Source organism: Chlorocebus sabaeus, chromosome 22 (assembly GCF_047675955.1).
Source record: "Chlorocebus sabaeus isolate Y175 chromosome 22, mChlSab1.0.hap1, whole genome shotgun sequence".
Classification (NCBI taxonomy): Eukaryota; Metazoa; Chordata; class Mammalia; order Primates; family Cercopithecidae; genus Chlorocebus; species Chlorocebus sabaeus.
Window position 1 is genome coordinate 28,908,085 of NC_132925.1, and position 21,859 is coordinate 28,929,943.

The 21,859-nt window shown below is 35.8% G+C and overlaps 1 protein-coding gene across 1 annotated transcript in view; it reads right to left on the reverse strand.

Annotated features, from left to right (window-relative positions):
* Positions 1-21,859, reverse strand: part of MORC1 (MORC family CW-type zinc finger 1) — a 166,717-nt gene that overhangs the window by 114,317 nt on the left and 30,541 nt on the right. The window contains exon 9 of the mRNA XM_038002617.2: positions 857-982. Within this exon, the coding sequence (XP_037858545.2) occupies positions 857-982 (126 nt within the window). The remainder of the gene's footprint in view (positions 1-856; positions 983-21,859) is intronic.

The window sequence follows — 21,859 nt, forward strand, 5'->3', positions numbered from 1 at the left end:
AACCACAAAAAGAAAATGACCATTGTGATGGCATGCGTGGTTGGACAAAATGGATTTTATAACATGTAAATATAAACTTAAAGGCCGGGCCTAGTGGATGGCCAGGCACGGTGGCTCACGCCTGCAATCCCAGCACTTTGGGAGGCCAAGGCAGGTGGATCACTTGAGGTCAGGAGTTCGAGACCAGCCTGGTCAACATGGTGAAACCTTGTCTCTACCACAAATACAAAAATTAGATAGGTGTCGTGGTGCACGCCTGTAATCCCAGCCACTCAGGAGGCTAAGACAGGAGAATCACATGAACCAGGGAGGCAGAGGTTACAGTGAACCAAGATTGTGCCACTGTACTCCAGCCTAGGTGACAAGAGAGAGACTCTGTCTCAAAACAACAACAGCAAAACCTTGAAAACATTTATGTTAAAGTAAAAAAAACATAAAATATAAATCAACCAGATACATATTTATAAATATATTCATTCTACATGTATAATATAAGCATGTACACATATGTTTAATAGTTCAAATGTATTGTGTAAACAGAAGATATATGTGAACTGTGATCATTTAGTGGAACTAATTGCTGTCAAAGCACCTAAAATTCACTGAAGTAAAAAACAAATTTCTACTCGGGGTGATGATCTAACTTAGCATGCTCACTGCAGTGTGTTTTATTACTGCCAAATATTTGTTCACATCCAATTACTCTTTAGCAAACCTTCCCGGATGTAGTTTAAATTTTGTTTATAATGTAAAAATCTTACTATCAAAGTCAATGTCCTCACTTTGACAACTTTAGGGAGCACATCAATTTTATAAATAAAAACTCCGTGAAGATAACTGAAGAAAGATGAGTTACCTGGGTCTGTAGAGGCAATAGCAAAGATGTTTAGTCTTAACCCTCTTGGCTTGAATGAATATTCTCATCCATGGGTTAAAATACAGAATAGATGTGTAGGCTCTGAATGACCACCTGGCTGGGAAACTGAAATAGAAAATACAAAATGTCACAATACAGAGGACACAACAACCACATCTCTTTGAGAAGAAATAACATCAGACTATCAGGTTATTATTGTTACTACAAGAAGCTTCAGGAACTTTTCTTCTAAAACTAATGACACCACAAACACCAGCAAATCTCACAACACTCACTTCATTAAGGAGGCCTCTAAACACAGGCACAACACAAGTAACCTACACTTTGGTTAGAACTGAACTTTTGTTGGCAACCAACTGACTCTAAGAAGGCTTATATCAGCAATCTAAAATATACCTTCCATTAAAGTTGTTGACCTAGGAGAATAAAGTCAAGTCAAATAAACAAAACAATCCCTCATTCAAACATAATAAAAAGAATCCACGCTCACATGAGTAAAAAGCATTTCCATCAAGTCTTTATAAACAGAGAAATACAGTAAAAATGTTTCATTTGCTTTTAAAATTATGATCAAGAAACATAAAATTTCATTCCATAAGAGCAATAAGTATTAAAATAAGTATTTATGGCCAGTTGAGGGGAAGCATCTGACCACATGATAATGAAAAAGGAGAAAAGAGAAAAATAAAGGATGGGAAGGCAATAAAATGGAAGCAAAACCAATGTAAACAGCCTATGAAGAAAACTACCCTTGTAAAACTGCACTTTGGGAAATTACCATGTCATTGTGTACTTATAACTCCAGGGAACTTCTATATTAAAGTCCGTTTATGAACTGTAAATCCTCTCCAATAAGATAGGAAATAAAGATCCACAACAAGCCCAGCCACGCTGAAGAAGCGATGCTCTTTACCACTCGGTCACAGAAAAGGCCACTCTACAAGGTCAAAGGGAAAGCAGAGAGCTGTAAACCCATCATTTTTACACTTGTACCTCAGTCCAGAATAAGACAAAGATGATGGGAAAAAAATGTAAGGCCTGTCTAAGGGGAAACTACTCAACAGGTCAACACGATTGCCAGTAACTCAGTAAGACAGGCAGAGCTCCAAGAAATTTTCAAAAATGAAGATGAAGCCATAAGAAATTCAAGAATTACCTGGTTGGTTTTAAGTTCCTTCAGGCAGGATCTGAAGCTCATTAAAAAGTCAGGAATTTATTTTAATTGTTCCAAAGGAAATTCTCTGAAATAAGTCTCGAGCAGAATTTTCCCAGTATAAATTACATATTAGTATCTAGTCCATCATTCTTACTCTCTAAATATTAACACTAATGTGTTTTTTACTGCAACAAGATAGGCTGTCTGTATTCGGGTGTTGCACTACAAATACAACAATGCGGTTGCTTTTAGTATACCTGGAACTGCACAATTAAGTATGTCCTCACCTGATAAAAGAAACGGAGAGAAGTCACCTTGGGACGCTTGCCATTATTTAAATCCTTTCTGGATCTCCTGATTTTAAATTGCTCTTAGAACTGGTAGCTCTTTCTTTTGACTCTCTTCAAAACTGATACATCTTTATCATTTGAAGGTAAAAGTCAAAAGTAATTCAGAGACAACTTTGAGAATTTGAGAAATACGGTGAGAGATAAAACCAGCTAAACAAATTTTGGCTAAAAAAAAATATATATACATATATATACACACACGTATGTGCTATGAGGACGCAAAGGCATAAGAATGATACAGCGGACTTTGGGGACTTGGTGGGGGAAGAGTGGGAGGGAGCCAGGGGATAAAAGACAACATACTGTGCAGTGTATACCACTTGAGTGATGGATGCACCCGGATCTCACAAATTACCACTAAAGAACTTCCTCATGTAACCAACCACCACCTGTACCCCAACAACTTATGGAAAAATAGAAAAAAGATAAGATTAATTCTTGTTTTGAGGACCTTGATATCTGTTGGGAGAAACATTTAATTTGTGTACACTGCCTATATATGTGCCTTTTTACCTGAACTATTTCATTTGATTTCTGCAGTAAGACTGTGTGTTAGGTTACCATCATCATTTTAGAGATAAGGAAATGTTAAAACTAGAAAAGAACACTAATCCTTCTACCTTTTAATAGCCTAATTGATTCACTCATTCAGTAACTAGTTATAGGTAAATATTCACAGCATGCATGTTGGGGATCCTCAAGGTCTCCCCTATCTTAGGAGATTCACTGGAAGGACTCATGGGCCTCAGCACACAATTGTACTCATGGCTTTGACTTACCACAGTACTGTAAAGAGGACACACAGTGGCTCACAAGGGAAAAAAAATAGGTGGAGTCTGGAGTAATCTATTTGCTAGCTTTCCTACATCCTCTTCTCCTTATGAAAGTTCACACAGAGCATACTTTTCTCCCAGCTATGAAAATGCAGCAACATGTGTATGTTTCCATCTAGGAAAGCTTATTAGAGACTTAGCATCCAAGGTTTTTATCAGGAAGCTAGCCACACAGGCACCTTCGGCCTAGCATGTAGCAAAGTTCCAGAGTACCAGAAGGAAAGGAGATTTGCATATAAGCCATATGGTTTGCACAGTCTAGCACAGCAAGCCACTGTTATCACCTAGGAAAGGTTTTATGTCATTGTAGGAAACTGTTTACCAGGCAAGTTCCCAAAAGTTGGCCATAGACCAATTTCACAAGCAAGCCTTTCTAAGAGAAGACACCTGCTATGTTAACCTTTTTATCTCACATGCCTACTTTTGGAAGTTCCTGTTTATTTGTGACAAATAGAAGAGTATTACCTCTTATTTATGATGTCTTTGATAAAAAGAAGACAAAGAGGGCTAAATATAAAAGATGTAAGTGAAATGGACCACTCCCATTATACATGTTAAACTTTTTTATATGATGCATAAGATCCTTCACGGTCTGACCCCCACTTAATTCTCCAACCTCATCTCTTGTCTTCAATCTGGCCATTCAGGACCATTCTCAGTTCTCCAGACATGTAATCATGCTTTCTTATCCAAGGCTGGCATATTCAGTTCTTCAGTCACTCTTGCTTGGTGCACCCCTTTTCACCCTGTGGTATATAACCTGAAATTGCACTTCCTTTCGAAGCCTTCCCTCAGCCCTGAGAGAGGTCAAGTGCTCTCCTTTGTGCTCCCCTTCCTTCTGTACTTCCCCTGTCAAAGCACCTGCCACTCAGCACTGTCATCCTCTGTCTGTGCATCTGCATCCCTAACTGGCTGTGAACTCCATGCAGCTAGCGAGCTCATCAATAAAAATACGTTGAATAAATGAAAATCATTCAGGACTTCCTTGGCTTAATTTGGAATAACAACAGAGGGTTCCTTATGTAAGAAGGATATTTTAATGAAGGATTATCCTCAATGGCAATACTACCAGTCTTTACAGATAAAGCCATCCACTTAGGAAACAGAGATAAAAATGTGCTAAATAGGGTATCTTCAGAAGATGAAAGGAAAAAATACTATTATTCCACACTCACCAGGAACCGTTTCCATGTATTCTTCAAGTGTTTTTCTTCCTGTTTCCTCCTAAATACCTTTCTTTCCTCCTAAATACCTTTCCTTTCTCTCCTTACACTTTGCCCAAAGTGCCCATATTTCTGTCTTTCCTCTCTCATTTTCTATGTAACTGGCTATGATAAGAAACTGAAGAAGAGACAGAAAAAACCCCTACAACACACACACACACACACACACACACACACACACACACACACCCCAGTCATAGGGTAGATGTGGGGAAAGAGGAGAGTATTTCAAGGCAGAAACTGGCTTCATAGTCTGGATATAACAGGAGGGCATGGAGTAGAATCGATGCTTTTGTCCCCTGCTCAGCACTGGGTATTTTTAACAGTCTCTAATTTAGCCCCTACCTGTGGCTGTGCTCTCTGTGTGGCCTCTTTCTTCTCCCAATCTGTCCACAGTATTCTGCTGCTGTTTCAAATGCTGCTCCATGTGCCATGTATCATGGGTGGATCAGTGTGTTGCAGTCATCAAACTGTGTTAAGGGCAGTGAAGGAGCCAGAAAGTAATGTTCTGTGGCCAAGGCCACATTTCCTTATCTGCTGATTCAGATTCTCTGTGGCTGGAGTCTGGAAATGTGAGGTTTTAAAAGCTACCCAGGTGATTCCTTTGACTCTGCCAGGTTTGGACACCACTGCCTAGCTGACCTAGTGTACGCGGTGGTAAGTAAGGCAGGTTGCCACAAAGAAGGGAGGAGAACAGTCTCTCACAGGTGTTTGGACCTAGATACCAGCTGAGAAATACAACCCCTACATTATCCACAGTGGGCACACAGACAACAGACCCCCATCTAGCCCAACAACTGGGCTACTTTTATAAGGTCCTGGGTTGAGAAAATGCCTCCAACCTGCAGACTAAATTAGGCTCCTTTTGCAATATCTCAGAAGTGCCATATTTTTATTCATGAAAATATTACATAACCAAAATTGTTTTCTAAATTACTCAAGTCCTTAAAAATATCTGAAGACATTTTGAAGTTGAAATTAACAGGGTTTGTATTATCTTGAATATAAATAAGTGCATAAAGATTTATAACTAGTTTAAATTCTGGACTTTGAAGGGGATAACCAAATTTAATATTAGGGTAGCTTATACCTATGAGAAATGTCAACTCGAAGAGGTAATTTTTTTTAAAAAGTTACAAGCTACACAAAGTAATGAAAGTGCTTCTTTTGTGACAACCACAGTACGGCAAGCAGCACATTAGAACAATTTGAAGCTATAACTTTTGATGTATTCCTGGGCAGCTCAGTTAAGACATAAAAAGTAGAGACATTATGGAATGCTGCCCAATGACTGTCAATTTAGAAACATGCTGGCAATGTGGCACCTAATTTTAAAACATTACCTAGCACAAAATTTCAACAGCATTACACTGTATTATACCACCACTCTCAGAGCTGTTTTTTTGGATGGGTTTTTCTAGCTGCCTGAGATCGATCCCGAGCCATGGCAGATTTCAGGGATGTGCCAAGCCCCTTTGATGACAGACAATTGCATGGCATGCCTTTTTCACTAGGGGCTGTGCTTTTTTCTATTTTCTTACAAAGTTGAGTGATTAATATTTATAATGTTTTGAAGATAGTTAAGTCACTGAAAGCAACATGAGCACACAGAAATAATATGCAAAGGAGACAGGGTGAAATGGACACATGGTCCTGACCTCCAAAAAGGGAATCAAGAAAGATGATATAAGGTGTGATCTGGCCTTCACAGTTTGGAACTCGAAAGAGATTTCAAAGGTAACAGAAGTACTTTACAAAAAATTTTAAATTCCCTCTCTCACCGTAATGAAGATCTCCAATGATCTTCAAGGATGAAGGACAATGGAACTGATATTGAAAGTCCAAACACCTTATAATGAAAGCATCTGTCATGTCCCTAGAAAATTATCTAGACATTGACATTCAAATCAATTTAATTCATTTTTTATTTGCTATGTACCAGACACTGAGTTACTTTCCACAGCATGATAGTAAGCTAGAAAGAAGTGTTGTAGGAAAAAGTAGAATGAGGGGAATTGTGGAGATTACTAAAATATACAGAGATTTTCCATGTGCCTGGTACTGTGCATGTTCTATTTAAACAGCTTCCGTGTGAAGTAGATGATGTTATAGCCTTATTTTATAGATGGGAACACAGAAGTTTGGAGACTGAAGATAACTTGCCACTAGAATTAAAGCTCCCCCAACAGAACTCAAGTCACTCAACGGCATATCAACCTAGAGTTCTAGTCTCTTCAATTTGTTCCTACAGAACTGAATTCAAAGATCTGATGCCAATGTTTTCTAGTTCTATACATACCTCACTGTACAATATAAGTCATATGGCAGTAGACAACCAATATCTCCTAGCCATTCAATTAAACCGAATGTCTCTGCTGATAGATCATGCCATTATGTAAAAGAATATCCTTTTGGAAAAATAAAGACATTTACAGAATCAGGCTAGTAGACTAGGAATATATATCATTCTCCTGCTAAAATTCAAGGAAGACTATTAACAGTGTGAAGAATAAGAAAACTATATGACTCAAAGACAGACACACAAAGGGAATTATTAAAAGTTAAGAGAAAATCTTGGCCCATGCCTACGTCCTGAATGGCATCGCCTAGGTTTTCCTCTAAAGTTTTTATGGTTTTAGGTCTTACATTTAGGTCTTTAATCCATCTTAATTTTTGTATAAGGTGTAAGGAAGGGGTTGAGTTTCAGTTTTCTGCATATGGCTAGTCAGTTCTCCCAACACCATTTATTAAATAGGGAATCCTTTCCCCAATGCTTGTTTTTGTGAGGTTTGTTGAAGATCAGATGGTTGTAGATGTGTGACATTATTTCTGAGGCCTCTGTTCTATTCCATTGGTCTATATATCTGTTTCGGTACTAGTACCATGATGTTTTGGTTACTGTAGCCTTGTAGTATAGTTTGAAGTCAGGTAGCATGATGCCTCCATTGTTTTTTTTGCTTAGGATTGTCTTGGCTATATGGGCTCTTTTTTTGGTTTCATATGGATTTAAAGTAGTTTTTTCTAATTCTGTGAAGAAAGTCAATGGTAGCTTGATGGGGATAGCACTGAATCTATAAATTACATTGGGCTATATAGCCATTTTCACAATATTGATTCTTCCTATCCATGAGCATGGAATGAAAACACCAAAAGCAACAACAACAAAAACCAGAATTGACAAATGGGATCTAATTAAACTAAAGAGTTTCTGCACAGCAAAAGAAACTATCATTAGAGTGAACAGGCAACCTACAGAATGGGAGAAAATTTTCGCAATCTATCCATCTGACAAAGGGCTAATATCCAGAATCTAAAAGGAACTTAAACAAATTTACAAGAAAAAAAATCCCATCAAAAAGTGGGCAAAGGATATGAACAGACACTTCTCAAAAAAAGACATTTATGTGGCCAAAAAACATATGAAAAAAAAAAGCTCATCATCACTGGTCATTAGAGAAATGCACACGAAAACCACAGAGAGATACCATTTCACGCCAGTTAGAATGGCAATCGTTAAAAAGTCAGGAAACAACAGATACTGGGGAGGATGGGGAGAAATAGGAATACTTTTACACTGTTGGTGAGAGTGTAAATTAGTTCAACCATTGTGGAAGACAGTGTGGCAATTCCTCAAGAATCTAAAACCAGAAATACCATTTGACTCAGCAATTCCATTACTGGGTATACACCCAAAGGATTATAAATTATACTACTATAAAGACATATGTACACGTATGTTTATTGCAGCACTATTCACAATAGCAAAGACTTGGAACAAATCCAAATGCCCATCAATGATAGACTAGATAAAGAAAATGTGGCACATATACACCATGGAATGCTAAGCAGCCATAAGAAAGGATGAGCTCACGTCCTTCGCAGGGACATGGATGAAGCTGGAAACCATCATGCTCAGCAAACTAACACAAGAACAGAAAAGCAAATACCACATGTTCTCACTCATAAGTGGGAGCTGACAATGAGAACACATGGACACAGGGAGGGGAACATCACACACCGGGGCCTGGCGGGGGGTTGGTGGTTAGGGAAGGGATAGCATTAGGAGAAGCACCTAATGTAGATGATGGGTTGATGGGTGCAGCAAAACAACATGGCACGCGTATACCTATGTAACAAACCTGCACGTTCTGCACATGTATCCCAGAACTTAAAATATTTAAAAAGGTAAGAGAAAATCCTGAAAGTTCTCCAGAGGAAAAAAATAAGTAATTTACAACAATTTGGTAATCACATTTCTATCAGACTTCTGATCAACAACATGTATTCAAGAAGTCAAAGAAGCAAATGGTTCTAAGGGAAACTATTTTCAAATCAATGTTTCTATAACCATTTAAACAAATATTGAAGTGGAAGGGAAAAATAAACACACTTGTAGAGATACAAAGCTTTCAACAGATTCTGAAAGAATCATTTCGGCATATAATAAAGCAAATTAACTAATAAATCCACGAAAGAAGATACAGGATGGAAGATATAGTAGTAGTAAACAAACAAACAAAAAACAAATCTTATAATTTAGTCTAAATAATTGTTCACGTCTGCTGTAATAAAAATATGTAATTAAAATTCTACATAAAATAATTTTAAAAGGTACAACTGAGAAAGAACAAAGATAAATGCATACTAAGACCGTACCTTATTTGTGAAATGAAATACATACTAATTAACTCTACAGTTTGATAATAAAATCATAAGTTTAGACATGTTTATTAAAAATGTAAAGTAATCCACTGAAAGTATATAATGGAGGAACTTTGCAAATCATTAGAATAGAAAAAAATAAACTTTTCCTGTTGGGGAAAAAACCACAACTCAATTATTATCAAAAGAGGGGAGAGAAAAAATGAAGCAGAACAAAATAAATTAAAAAATAAGAAAGCTCAAATAACAATAAAAGAAGCAAGGCAAATACAACGTACAAGCAGGCAGAGTAAGTCCAACCATAGCAAATGTCACAGTAAGTGTGAATTAGCTAAAAGATAGAAGCAGTTAGAACAAGCAAAAAAATATAGTGATATGCTGTTTATAAGAGACAAATCAAAATCAAAATATCACTGCTGCAAAGAAAGTGGTGACAAAATACAGAGTAGGAAAATGTTAACCAAAAGAAAGCAAGTACAGAGAGATTAATATTAGACAAAAAAGAAACAAAGTGGGGGAAATAACAGACACAGACAGGCACTATGTATTAATAAGAGCTTCACTTAAGATGACGCATAAGTTACAATCTAATGACTCAGAAAAATAGATAGCAAAAACTAGTAGAAATACAAAATATATGTACATAGCAATAAACATTGTAGAAGATTCTAACATACTGCTCTCAGAAACCAAGCAATGAAGAAAAAAAGACATAGAAGATTTGAATACTTAATTAAAATATTTATGTAAATGAAATGGATACAGCTCTGTCCCTATCAGAGGCTCACTTTTAAAAAAATATTTAAGACATAAGGCCATAAGAAATCTCAACAGATTTCAAAGAGCAGATATCATAATATAGGCTAGATTCTCTGACCACCATACAATTAGAGCAACAATAAAAAGATATCTGACTTCTCTCTCCAAAAAGCAAACCTATGCACTAGTAGATTTTTAAAAACATTTTTAAAAAGCAACTCTTGAATAAGAGGAAATTAAAATAAAATTACAAGCTATTTAGAAATAAACAACAGTAAGAATTCTACATTTTGAAACCTGTAGAATATAGCTATTATATAATGCAGAGGAGAAATAAGAACCTTATTGCTTAGATTAGAAAATGAAATTTAAAGTCAATGAATAAAACATACACCTCAAGGAAGTAGAAAAAGAAAAATAAATCCAAAAAAGATATAAAAAAATAAAGAAATGCAAAATAAAAGTAATCCCAGTGGACTTACTTTTAAAAATCCAAAACTGTTTTATTTTTAAAGTCAACTGAAATAAATTTCTTTGGCTAAGAAAGACAGACGGTAGAAAACACAATATAAGAAAGAAAAGTGAACAAAATCTGTCAGAGGAAAACATAAATTTTAAAAAACTCCACGTCAACAAACTGGAAAATATAAATAAAATGAACATTTTTATAAGAAATTATAAATGACAAATTTAAGCCCCAAAATTCCAAAATCTGAATAGAATAACAGTCCTAGCACCATTAAAAAGTAATAAAAGAAATAAAGAAGGCAACAAGATTTTCAAGGAAGTTCTAAAAGATCTATGGGCAGACAAAAGACTCACTTTATATAAACTCTTCCAAATCACAGAAATGGGGGAAGAAATTCCAACTTATTCTATGAGGCTACCAAAATTTATATACCAATCAATACTAAAAAAGGAAATGATAATAAAAGCACAGTTATAGCCAGTCTCATGTACAAACATAAAAGCAAAAAATTTAAAGGATCAACAAAATAAACACAGTCATGTAAAAGAATAATACATCATGATCTTGTTGGGTTTATCTGAGGAATGCAAAGATCACTCAACATCATAAACTCTATTATAATAAAACACTACTTTAAAGGAGAAAAACAAAACTAAATCACTTCAACAGATGTCAAAAAGCATTAAAGTTGAAACCTGTACAATACAGCTAGCATGCAGAAAAGAATAAGAATCACATTTCCTCACGCAAAAAATAAATAAAACAAAATGTACTCTATACACTGAAAATACACTTCTCAATTTCACAAAAGCCATTGATTAAAAAGAATAGTAAAATATCACATACAATAGTCAAACATAAAAGAATGCCATTAAGACAAAAACAAAGCAAAGAGGCATACCTGTTACCATTTCTATTTAAGTAGCCAACTAAATTAAGAAAAAAGAAAAAGTATGAGCAGTAGAAGACAAAATCACAAAGCTGTCCTCATTTGCAGATGATAAGACTATACAGAAAATCTACTGAAAACTATTAGAATAAAAGAGTTCAGTAAGTGGTCAGATATAAAATCAATAGGCAATATAAAATCAATGGTTTTTAACAAATGAATAATTAGAAAAGCAATGGAGGAAAAAAATCTTATATGAATACCAAGAAGAGTCATAAAATATCCAAAAATATATCTAACAAGAAATATACTAGAGCTATGTGAAGAAGTAATAACAGTTAACAATCACTGAGTACATATCATGTGCCAGGTAGTGTCCTAAGCACTTTTCATGTCATAAATCACTCAATCTTCTCAACAATCTTTGGATATAACACTATTATTTTTATCATCACTATTTTCAGATAAATAAACTGAGGTCCTGTGAGGCTAAATTCCTTTCCCATACCATGTATTAGCCCGTTTTCATACTGCTGATAAAGACATACCTGAGACTGGGCAATTTACAAAAGAAAGAGGTTTAATTGGACTTACAGTTCCACATGGCTGGGGAGACCTCACAATCATGGCAGAAGGCAAGGAGAAGCAAGTCACCTCTTACACGGATGGCAGCAGGCAAAGAGAGAGAGAGTTTATGCAGGGGAATTCCTCTTTTTAAAACCATCAGATCTCATGGGACTTACTCACTACCACAAGAACACCACAGGAAAGACCTGCCCCCATGATTCAATTACCTCCCACCAGGTTCCTCCCCACAACATATGGGATTTCAAGATGAGATCTGAGTGGGGACACAGCCAAACTATATCACCATGATAATACAGCTTATAGAACCATACACTGAACCCAGACAGTCCTTCAAAGTCTTGTTTTTAATTACTATGATATACTATGATGTTATAAAGCTCCACTCAATTATGTAAAGGAAAGATTGGAATAAGAACCAACATACAAGTGTGTCAGTTCTCTCCCATTTAATTATAAATTCAAGGAACTACCAATCAAAATCCCAAGAGCATTTTTATAATAAAATTTGAAAAGCTAATTTTTTAAATTCAGATAAAAAAAGAGTATTTGCAAGAATAGCAAATAACGATTTTTAAAAGAACAGTGAAAGAAAGGCTTGGTATTTGCCCTTCTAAATAACAAAACACATTATAAAGGCTGTAGCAGTTAAGTTCTAATGGGGCAGGAAGTGAAAAATATATCAATGAAGGCGAATAGTTCATCCAGAAACAGAACCACTTACGATAAAAATTTAGTTTATAGTACTGATTTATTTCACATAAGTGGAAAAGGCTGAACTATTTCATAAATATAATTTGTTAGAAAAATATTAAATTAATCCTTCACCCTCCAGGTACACACACTTTGCACCATATTCAAAAACAATCAAGATAGATTAAAAGACTATACAGAAATAAACTAAGATTCGTAGAGTAAATTAAAAGAGAATACATTTAAATCACAGTTACAGAAAGCATTTTTGAGTAGAAAATTACAAAATAAGAAAAACATAAAGAAAAATGTTGACAGATATGAGCTCAAAATATTGAAAAATTTTATAAGGCAAATAACAATGCTAAAAGTCAAGCTGAGAGACTTCTGCTTCCAAAATGGTGGTGTAGAAGTAGAAGCAAGCTGGCTTCACATTCCCCACAACAGAAAACCAAAAACAAATATACAGTGCCAAAATTAACACCAGCAATACCACAGAACTCAAATATCAGGATGGGCAAGTTCCTAGAGCATAGAGAAATGAAAAAATTCTTAGCAGATGGTACAAGAATAAAACTTTTTTCTTTTTTTTTTTTTGACAGAGTCTCACTCTGTCACCCAGGTTAGAGTGCAGTGGCACGGGCTTGGCTCACTGCAACCTCTGCCTCCCAGGTTCAAGTGATTCTCCCGCCCCAGCCTCTAAATAGCTAGGACTACAGGAACATGCCACGCCTGGCTAATTTTTGTATTTTTAGTAGAGACAGGGTTTCAGTATGTTCGCCAGGCTAGTCTCGAACTCCTGACCTCGTGATCTGCCTGCCTCGGCCTCCCAAAGTGCTGGGATTACAGGCGTGAGCCAACACGCCTGACCAAGAATTGAACTTTCATACCCATGATGATCTTTCCCCTAATCTGCCCATCTTCTAACATACAGAAAATTTCCTCCTGACTCACAGTTTCTACACCAGAAAAAGCGAGAGCAAGGTGGACAACCAGCTTCCCCACTATCCTGGGCTCCCCAGCAGGAGATCTGTCCCTGCTGCAATCTACTAGAAGCCTCACAAGTGCCTGGAGGGAGAAACGTCCTTGAGGACAGCAGGAAACTACCGTCCTCAGTCCTGGAAACTGTGCTAGGTAACTTAGACAAATCATGTGGCCGTTCAGCAGCACCACACTGCAGGAAGTATGTTCCACAGGGCCCTTGGGCACAAACCCCCGTCAACCTTCCTACACAGATGGGAAATCCCCCTTAGGACCTTCCCTACTTAGGACAGGGCAATGTTCTGATGATTTACTAGAGCCAAGGCCAATCTGGGTTATAGCACCACCTAGTGCCGAAAAGAAGACAGCAACCTAGGAGAACAATTAAAAAAAAAAAAAAACAGGTAAATTATGAATAATCTTCAAGCAAATATACCCAATGAAAACAAAACAAAAAACAAAAACCAGACAGAGAAGACTGGGAGAGGTCATTAATCCTTCAGTGCAAAGACACAGATGTACATTCACAAGAAACAACAGCAAACAGAAAAGCAGGACCTGCCCAAAGCAAGGAAGCAGTGATTGACCCTAATGAAAAAGCAGTATGTGAGCTCTTGGATAAGGAACTAAAAATAATAGCTTTAAGGAAACTCAGTGATCTCAAAGTAACATAAAAAAGTAATTCAGGAATTAATCAAAGAAATTTAGCAAAGAGATTGAAATAACTTAAAAATCAAACAAATATTGAAACTGAGAAATATATTTACTGAATTAAAAAATTCATTCAAGGCTCTGAACAACAGAATAGATCAAGTAGAAGAAATAATCTGTGACCTCAAAGATAGGTTATTTGAAAATACACAGAGGAGCAAAAATTAAAAAAAAAAAAAAAAAAAAGAAAGAAAGAAACAAAGATTGCCTACAAGATATAGAAAATTACCTCAAAAGACCAATCTAAGAATTATTGGTGTTCAAGAGGGAATAAAGCAATACCAAGGGGTAGAAAGCTTATTCGAAGAAATAATAACAGAAAATTTTCCCAAATTTGAGAAAGAGATAAATATCCAGGTTTGGAAGCTCAGAGAACACCAAACAGATCCAACCCAAATAAGGCTACCCCAAGGCATATAAGAATCAAACTCTCAACAGTCAAAGAGAGAATCCTGAAAGAAGCAAGTAACATGTAAAGGAGCTCCAATTTGTCTAGCAATATAATTTTCAGTCGAAACCATACTGGCCAGTAGACAGTGAAACAATATTTCCAAAGTGCTGAAAAACAAATGCTGCTATTCAAGAATACTACATCCAGCAAAGCTATCCTTCAAATATAAAAGATAATGGTATTTCCTAGACAAACAAAAGCTGAAAGAATTCATCACCGCCAGACCCATCTTACAAGAAATGCTAAAGGTATTTTTTCAATCTGAAAAAAATAAAATACTAAGGTAAAATAAAAATATTTTCAAGATATAAGATCCACTGGTAAAATTAACTACATGAATAAACCCAGAATACTATAATTGTGGTGCACAATCTACTCATTATGCTAGTATGAAACCCAAAAGACAAATCTATCAAAAACAATAATATCTACAGCAACCTGGTAAGAGAGAGTAATATAGGGCTGGGCACGGCGGCTCACACCTGTAATCCCAGGACTATGGGAGGCCGAGGCGGGCAGATCATAGGTCAGTAGTTCGAGACCAGCCTGGCCAACATGGTGAAACCCGATCTCTACCAAAAATACAAAAAATTAGCCGGGCATGGTGGCGTGCACCTGTAGTCCCAGTTTTTCAGGAGGCTGAGGCAGGAGAATTGCTTGAACCCAGGAGGCAGAGGTTGCGGTGAGCCAAGATGGCACCACTGCACTCCAGCCTGGGTGACAGAGTGCGACTCTGTCTCAAAACCAAAAAGAAGAGAGATAGTAATATAAAAATACGTAAATTGAGACAACTAAAAGTCAAAATGTGGAGGTGATCAAATTAAAGTTTAGAGGGGTTTTTTTTTCATTTTTTTCTTTTTTTGTTTGTTTCTATTCTTTGTGATCTAAGTTGTCATCTCTTTATAATAACTTGTTATATCTCTAAGATGTTTTTGGTAAGCCTTTTATGGTAACCACAGTGCAAAAATTTATTATAGACACACTGACAATAAGAAGTAACAAACTAAAACATACAACCAGAAAAAAATCAGCCACAAAGGAAGACAGTAAGAAAGAAAGTGAGGGGTTATAAAACAACCATGAAATTAGCAACAAAATCACAGTAGTAAGCCCTTACTTATCAACAATAACACTAAATGTAAATAGACTCAATTATGCAATTAAAAGTCACAGAGGAGCTAAATGGATTAAAAAAACAAGACCCAACTTATGCTGCCTGTAAGAAACTTACTTTATCTATAAAGACAAACAGATTCAGAGTGAAGGAATGGCAAAAGATATTTCATGCAAGTAGAAACGAGAAAGGCAGGAGTAGACACGTCAGATAAAACAGATCACAAGTCAAAGGCCATAAAAAGACACAAAGAAGGTCACTATCTAATGATAATGGAGTCAATTCAGCAAGAGAATATAACAATTACATATATCTGTGCACCCAACACTGGAACACCCAAAAATATAAAGCAAACTCTAATAGATTCAAAGGAAGAGATAGACTGAAATACAATAATACTAGGGGACTCCAAAACCCCACTCTCAGTTATGGAGAGATCATCCAGACAGAAAATCAACAAGAAATCTCAGAGTTAAACTATATGGTAGATCAAACAGGTCTAAATGACATTTACACAACTTTTCACCCAACAGCTGCAGAATACACACTGTTTTCATCAGCACATGGAACATTCTTCAGAAGAGACCACATCTTAGGCCACAAAACAAGTCTCACCAAATTCAAAAAAGTAGAAATCAGCCAGGTGCGGTGGCTCACGCCTGTAATCTCAGCATGGGAGGCCAAGGTGGGTGGATCACCTGAGTTCGGGAGTTCGAGACCAGCCTGACCAACATGGAGAAACCCTGTCTCTACTAAAAATACAAAATTAGCTGGGCATGGTGGCACATGCCTGTAATCCCAGCTATTCAGGAGGCTGAGGCAGGAGAATCGCTTGAACCGGGGAGGCGGAGGTTGTGGTGAGCCAAGACTGTGCAATTGCGCTCTAGCCTGGGCAATAAGAGCAAAACTCTGTCTCAAAAAAAAAAAAAGAAAAAAGAAGTAAATATCATATCAAGTATTTTTTCTGACCACAGTGGAATAAAACTAGGAATCAATAACAAGAGAAACCATGTAAACTACACAAATACAAGAAAATTAAGCAACATGCTCCAGAATGATTAACAGGTCAATGTAGAAATTCAGAAGGAAATTTGAAAATCTCCTGAAACAAATGAAAAAGAAAGTACAATATACCAAAATCTATGGGATGCAACAAAAGCAGTGCCAAGAGGGAAGTTTATAGCATTAAAGACCTACATCAAAATGTTGAAAGCCTTCAAATAAATAACCTAAGGTTATTTATAACCTCAAGGAACTAGAAAAGCAAGAACAAATCAAACCCAAAATTACAAGAAAAGAAATAATGATCAGAGCATCACAGCACTGACTAGTCTTTTAAACAAGAAAAAATGATGAAAGCATAAATAAATAAAATTGAGACCAAAAAAAAACCACAGATCAACAAAATGAAAAGTTGCTCTTTGAAAAGATAAAAAAAGTTTGAAAAACCTTTAGCAAAACTAAGAAAAAGAGAAGACCCAAATAAATCAAATTGAAAATGAGAAAGAAGACTTAAGAACTGAGACCATAAGAAACACAAAGAATCATTAGAGATGATTATGAACAACTATGTACCAACAAATTGGAAAACCTAAAAGAAATGGATAAATTCCTGGACACGTGCAACTTACCAAGACTGAACCAGGAAGAAACAGAAAATCTTAACCGACCAATAATGATAAACAAGATTGAAGCTGTAATAAAAAGGTGCCCATCAAAGAAAATCCCAGGACCTGATGTCTTCACTGCTGAATTGTACCAAACATTTAAAGAAAAACTAATACCAATTCTACTCAAACTCTTCAAAAAAACTGAAGAGGAAGGAATTCTTTCAAACTCATTCCACAAGGCCAGCATTGCCCTGATACCAAAACCAGACAAATACAACCAAAAAGGAAAACTGCAGGCCAATATCACCGATGAACACAGATGTAAAAATCCTTAACAAAATACAAGCAAATCCATTTCAACAACACATTAAAAGGATCATTCACCTTTATCAAATGAGATTCATCCCAGGAATGGAAGGATGGTTGAACATATGCAAATAAATAAACATGATACATCACATTAACAGAATCAAGGACAAAAACCATAGGATCATTTCAATTGATGATGAAAAATCATTGATAAAATTCAACATCCCCTTATGATAAAAACCCTTAACAAACTGTGTAAAGAAATAATATACTTCAAAATAATAAAAACCATGTAAGATAAACACATAGTTAACATTATACTGAATGAGGAGAAATTGAAAGCCTTTCCTCTAAGATCTGAAATAAGATAGGGATGGCCCACTGTCTCCACTTTTATTCCCAATACTGGAAGTCCTGGCCATAGCAATTAGGCAAGAGAAAGAAATACGGGGCATTCAAATCAGGAAGAAAGAAGTCAAATTAGTCTTGTTTGAGAATGACATGATCTCATATTTAGAAAAAACTAAAGATACCACCAGCAAACTGTTAGAACTGATAAACGAATTCAGCAAAGTGGCAGAATACAAAAGCTGCATACAATTAGTAGCATTTCTATATGTCACCAGCATACAATCTGAAAAAGAAATCAAAAAAGCAATCCCATTTATAACAGCTACAAAGAATATAAAATACCTAGAAGTCAACTTAACCAAAGAAGTGAAAGATCTATACAAAGAAAATTATAAAATACTGATGAAAGAAATTGAAGAGAATGCAAAACATAATGGAAAGATATTCCTCACTCATGAATTGGAAGAATTAATACTGTTGAATATTAAATACCACCCAAAGCAATTTACAGATTCAACACAATATCAAAATACCAGTGGTATGCTTCACAGAAATAGAAAAAAATCCTAAAATTTATATGGAACCACAGAAGTCACTGAATAGCCAAAGCAATCCTGAGCAAAAAGAACAAAGAACATCACACTATGTGACTCCAAAATATACTATGAAGTTACAGTAACCAAATCAGCATGGTACTGGCATAAAAACAGACACAGAACAATGGAACAGAAGAAGACAGAACCCAGATATAAATCCACACATTTACAGCCAACTCATTTTTGACAAAGGCATCAAAAATGTGCAAAGGGGAAAGGACAGTTTCTTCATCAAACGGTGCTGGGAAAACCGAATGTGCATATACAGAAGAATGAAACTAGACCCCTATCTCTCACCATACACAAACATCAAATCAAAATGGATTAAAGACTTAAATGTAAGACCTAAAACTATGAAACTACTAGAAAGCCAGTTAGAAAACATGGGGGAACTCTCCAGGAAATTAATCTGGGCAAAGGGGTGTGTGTGGGGCGGGGGGGTTTGTGTATGTGTGTGTGTGTAAGACCTCAAAAGCAAAGGTAAATAAAACAAAAATAGACAAATGGCATTACATCAAGCTAAAAAGTTTCTGCAAAGCAAAGAAGACAATCAACAAAGTGATGAGACAACCCATAGAATAGGAGAAAATATTTGCAAACTATCCATCTGACAGAGGATTAATATCCAGAATATATAAGAAGCTCAAACAACTCAATGGCAAAATACCAAATAATCTAATTTTAAAATGGGCAGAAGATCTGGTAAACATTTCTCAAAAGACAACATAAATAGCCAAAGGTATATGGAAAAATGCTCAACATCACTAATCATCAATGTAAACCAAAACCACAATGAGATATCATCCTGCCCCAATTAAACGGCTTTTATCAAAAAGACAGGGAATAACGAATACTAGTGAGGATGTGGAGAAAGGGGAACGCTTGGATGCTGTTGGTAGGAATGTAAATCAGTACACCCATTTTGGAGAACAGTATGGAGGCTCCTCAAAAAACTAAAAATAGAACTACTACATGATCTAGCAATTCCATTACTGGAAAGAAACTGAACCTATCAAAGAGATATCTGTATTCCCTTGTTTATTGCAGCATTATTCACAATAGACAAAATATGGAATCAACCTAAGTGCCATAGTGGATGAATGCATAAAGAAATGTTGTACATATATACAACAGAATACTATTCAGCCATAAGAAAGTATGAAATCCTGTCATTGTAGCAACATGGATTGAACTGGAGGTCATTATGTTAAGTGAAATAAGCCAAGCACAGAATGACTAATATAACATATTCTCACTCATGTGTAGGAGCTCAAAAAGTGGCTCTCATTAAGATGGAGAGTAGACTGGTAGTTACCAGAGGCAAGGTAACAGGGTGGGGATGAAGACAGGTTGATTTAATGGGATGAAATATACAGTTAAATAGAAGAAATAAGACCTACTGTTCAACAGATCAATAGCGTAACTATAGTTAACAATCATCTATGGTGCATTTCAAAATAGCTAGAAGAGAATAATTAGAAGGTTTGTAGCATAAAGAAAAGAAATATTTAAGGGCATGAATATCCCAATTATCTCTATTTTAACTTTACAAATTATAGGAATGTATCATATACCCTGAAAATATGTACATCTATAATCTACCAATATACTTTTTTAAAGTTTTTTTAAGTTGAGTTGATGGAGAAAGAAGGAGGTGTGTGTAATTCATAAAGGATAATATAGGGGATATTTGTAGTGATGCACTGGTAGATTTGTATCAAACCTGATGCACTGTGTTCATGTCCTGGTTATCATATTGTACTTTGGTTTTGCAAAATGCCACCATTAGGGAAAATTACAACCACTTAACCCAGTAATATTATTTCTGAGAATCAATAGTAAATAAATACTTGTCTAAGTATCTAACAATGTAAGTATAAAGACTGGCATTGTTCTCAAAAGTGAAAAATTAAAATCAACCTGAATGCCCATCAACAGAGAAGTACTGATATACAGGTGGACCATCCCTTATCTGAAATGCTTGGGACCAGATATGTTTCAAATTTCTAATTTTTTTCAGATTTTGGTAAAATATCAACATTTGGAAAATCTGGGTGAAAGGTACATGAGAATTTTCCGTATTATCTTTAAAACTTTGAAAAGTCAAATTTTTTCAAAAACTTTAAAAGGGTAAGTTAAATCTAATATAAAGTGACAGATAATAAATATCTAGAAGATAGATTTAAATCCCAAGTAGCAAAATAATTTCTACAGTAAAAGAGAGATTGGGGGAGCTGAGGTGGAGAATGAGGACGCACTTTTATATTGCTTTACCTATTTATGAAAGTTTAAATATTTTTCAATGAGTTAATATTTGTAATACTAATTGAAGCTCCTCCCTTCATTCCCACTCCATCCTCTGTCCCCAAAATTAATGCCTCTTGAACAAGTGCTGAACCACTTGGCAAACAACAAGGGAGAGTGAGGTATATGGGAAGTAAAGAAAACTGTTGCTTGGCAATCAGGCAAGAGAAAGAAATAAAGGGCATCCAAATAGGAAGAGAGGAAGCCAAACTACATGTGTTTGCAAATGACATGATTCTGTATCTAGAAAACCCCATAGCCTCAGCCCAAAAGCTCCTTTGGCTAATAAACAACTTCAGCAAAGTTGCAGATACAAAATCAATGTACAAAAGTCACTAACATTCCTATACATTAACAACAGCCAAGGGGAGAGTCAAATCAGGAAAGCAATCTCATTCACAACTGCTATAAAAAGAATAAAATACCTAGAAATACGCCTAACCAGGGAGGTAAAAGATTCCCACAAGGAGAATTACAAAACACTGCTCAAATAAATCAGAGAAGACACAAACAAATGGAAAAACATCGCATGCTCCTGTATAGGAAGAATCAATATCATTAAAACTACCTTACTGCCCAAAGCAATTTACAGATTCAATGCTATTCCTGTCAAACTACCAATGACATTCTTCACAGAACTAGAAAAAATTATCTTAAAATTCATATGGAACCAAAAAAGAGCCTGAATAGCCAAAGCAATCCTAAGCAAAAAGAACAAAGCTGGAGGTACCACATTACCAAACTTCAAATTATACTAAAGGGGTACAGTAACCAAAACAGCATGGTACTGGTACAAAAACAGACACATAGGTCAAAGAAACAGAATAGAGAGCCCAGAAATAAGGCTGCACACCTACAACCATTTGATCATCAACAAAGCTGATAAAATGAAGCAATGGGAAAAGACTCCCTATTGAATAAATGGTGCTGAGATAA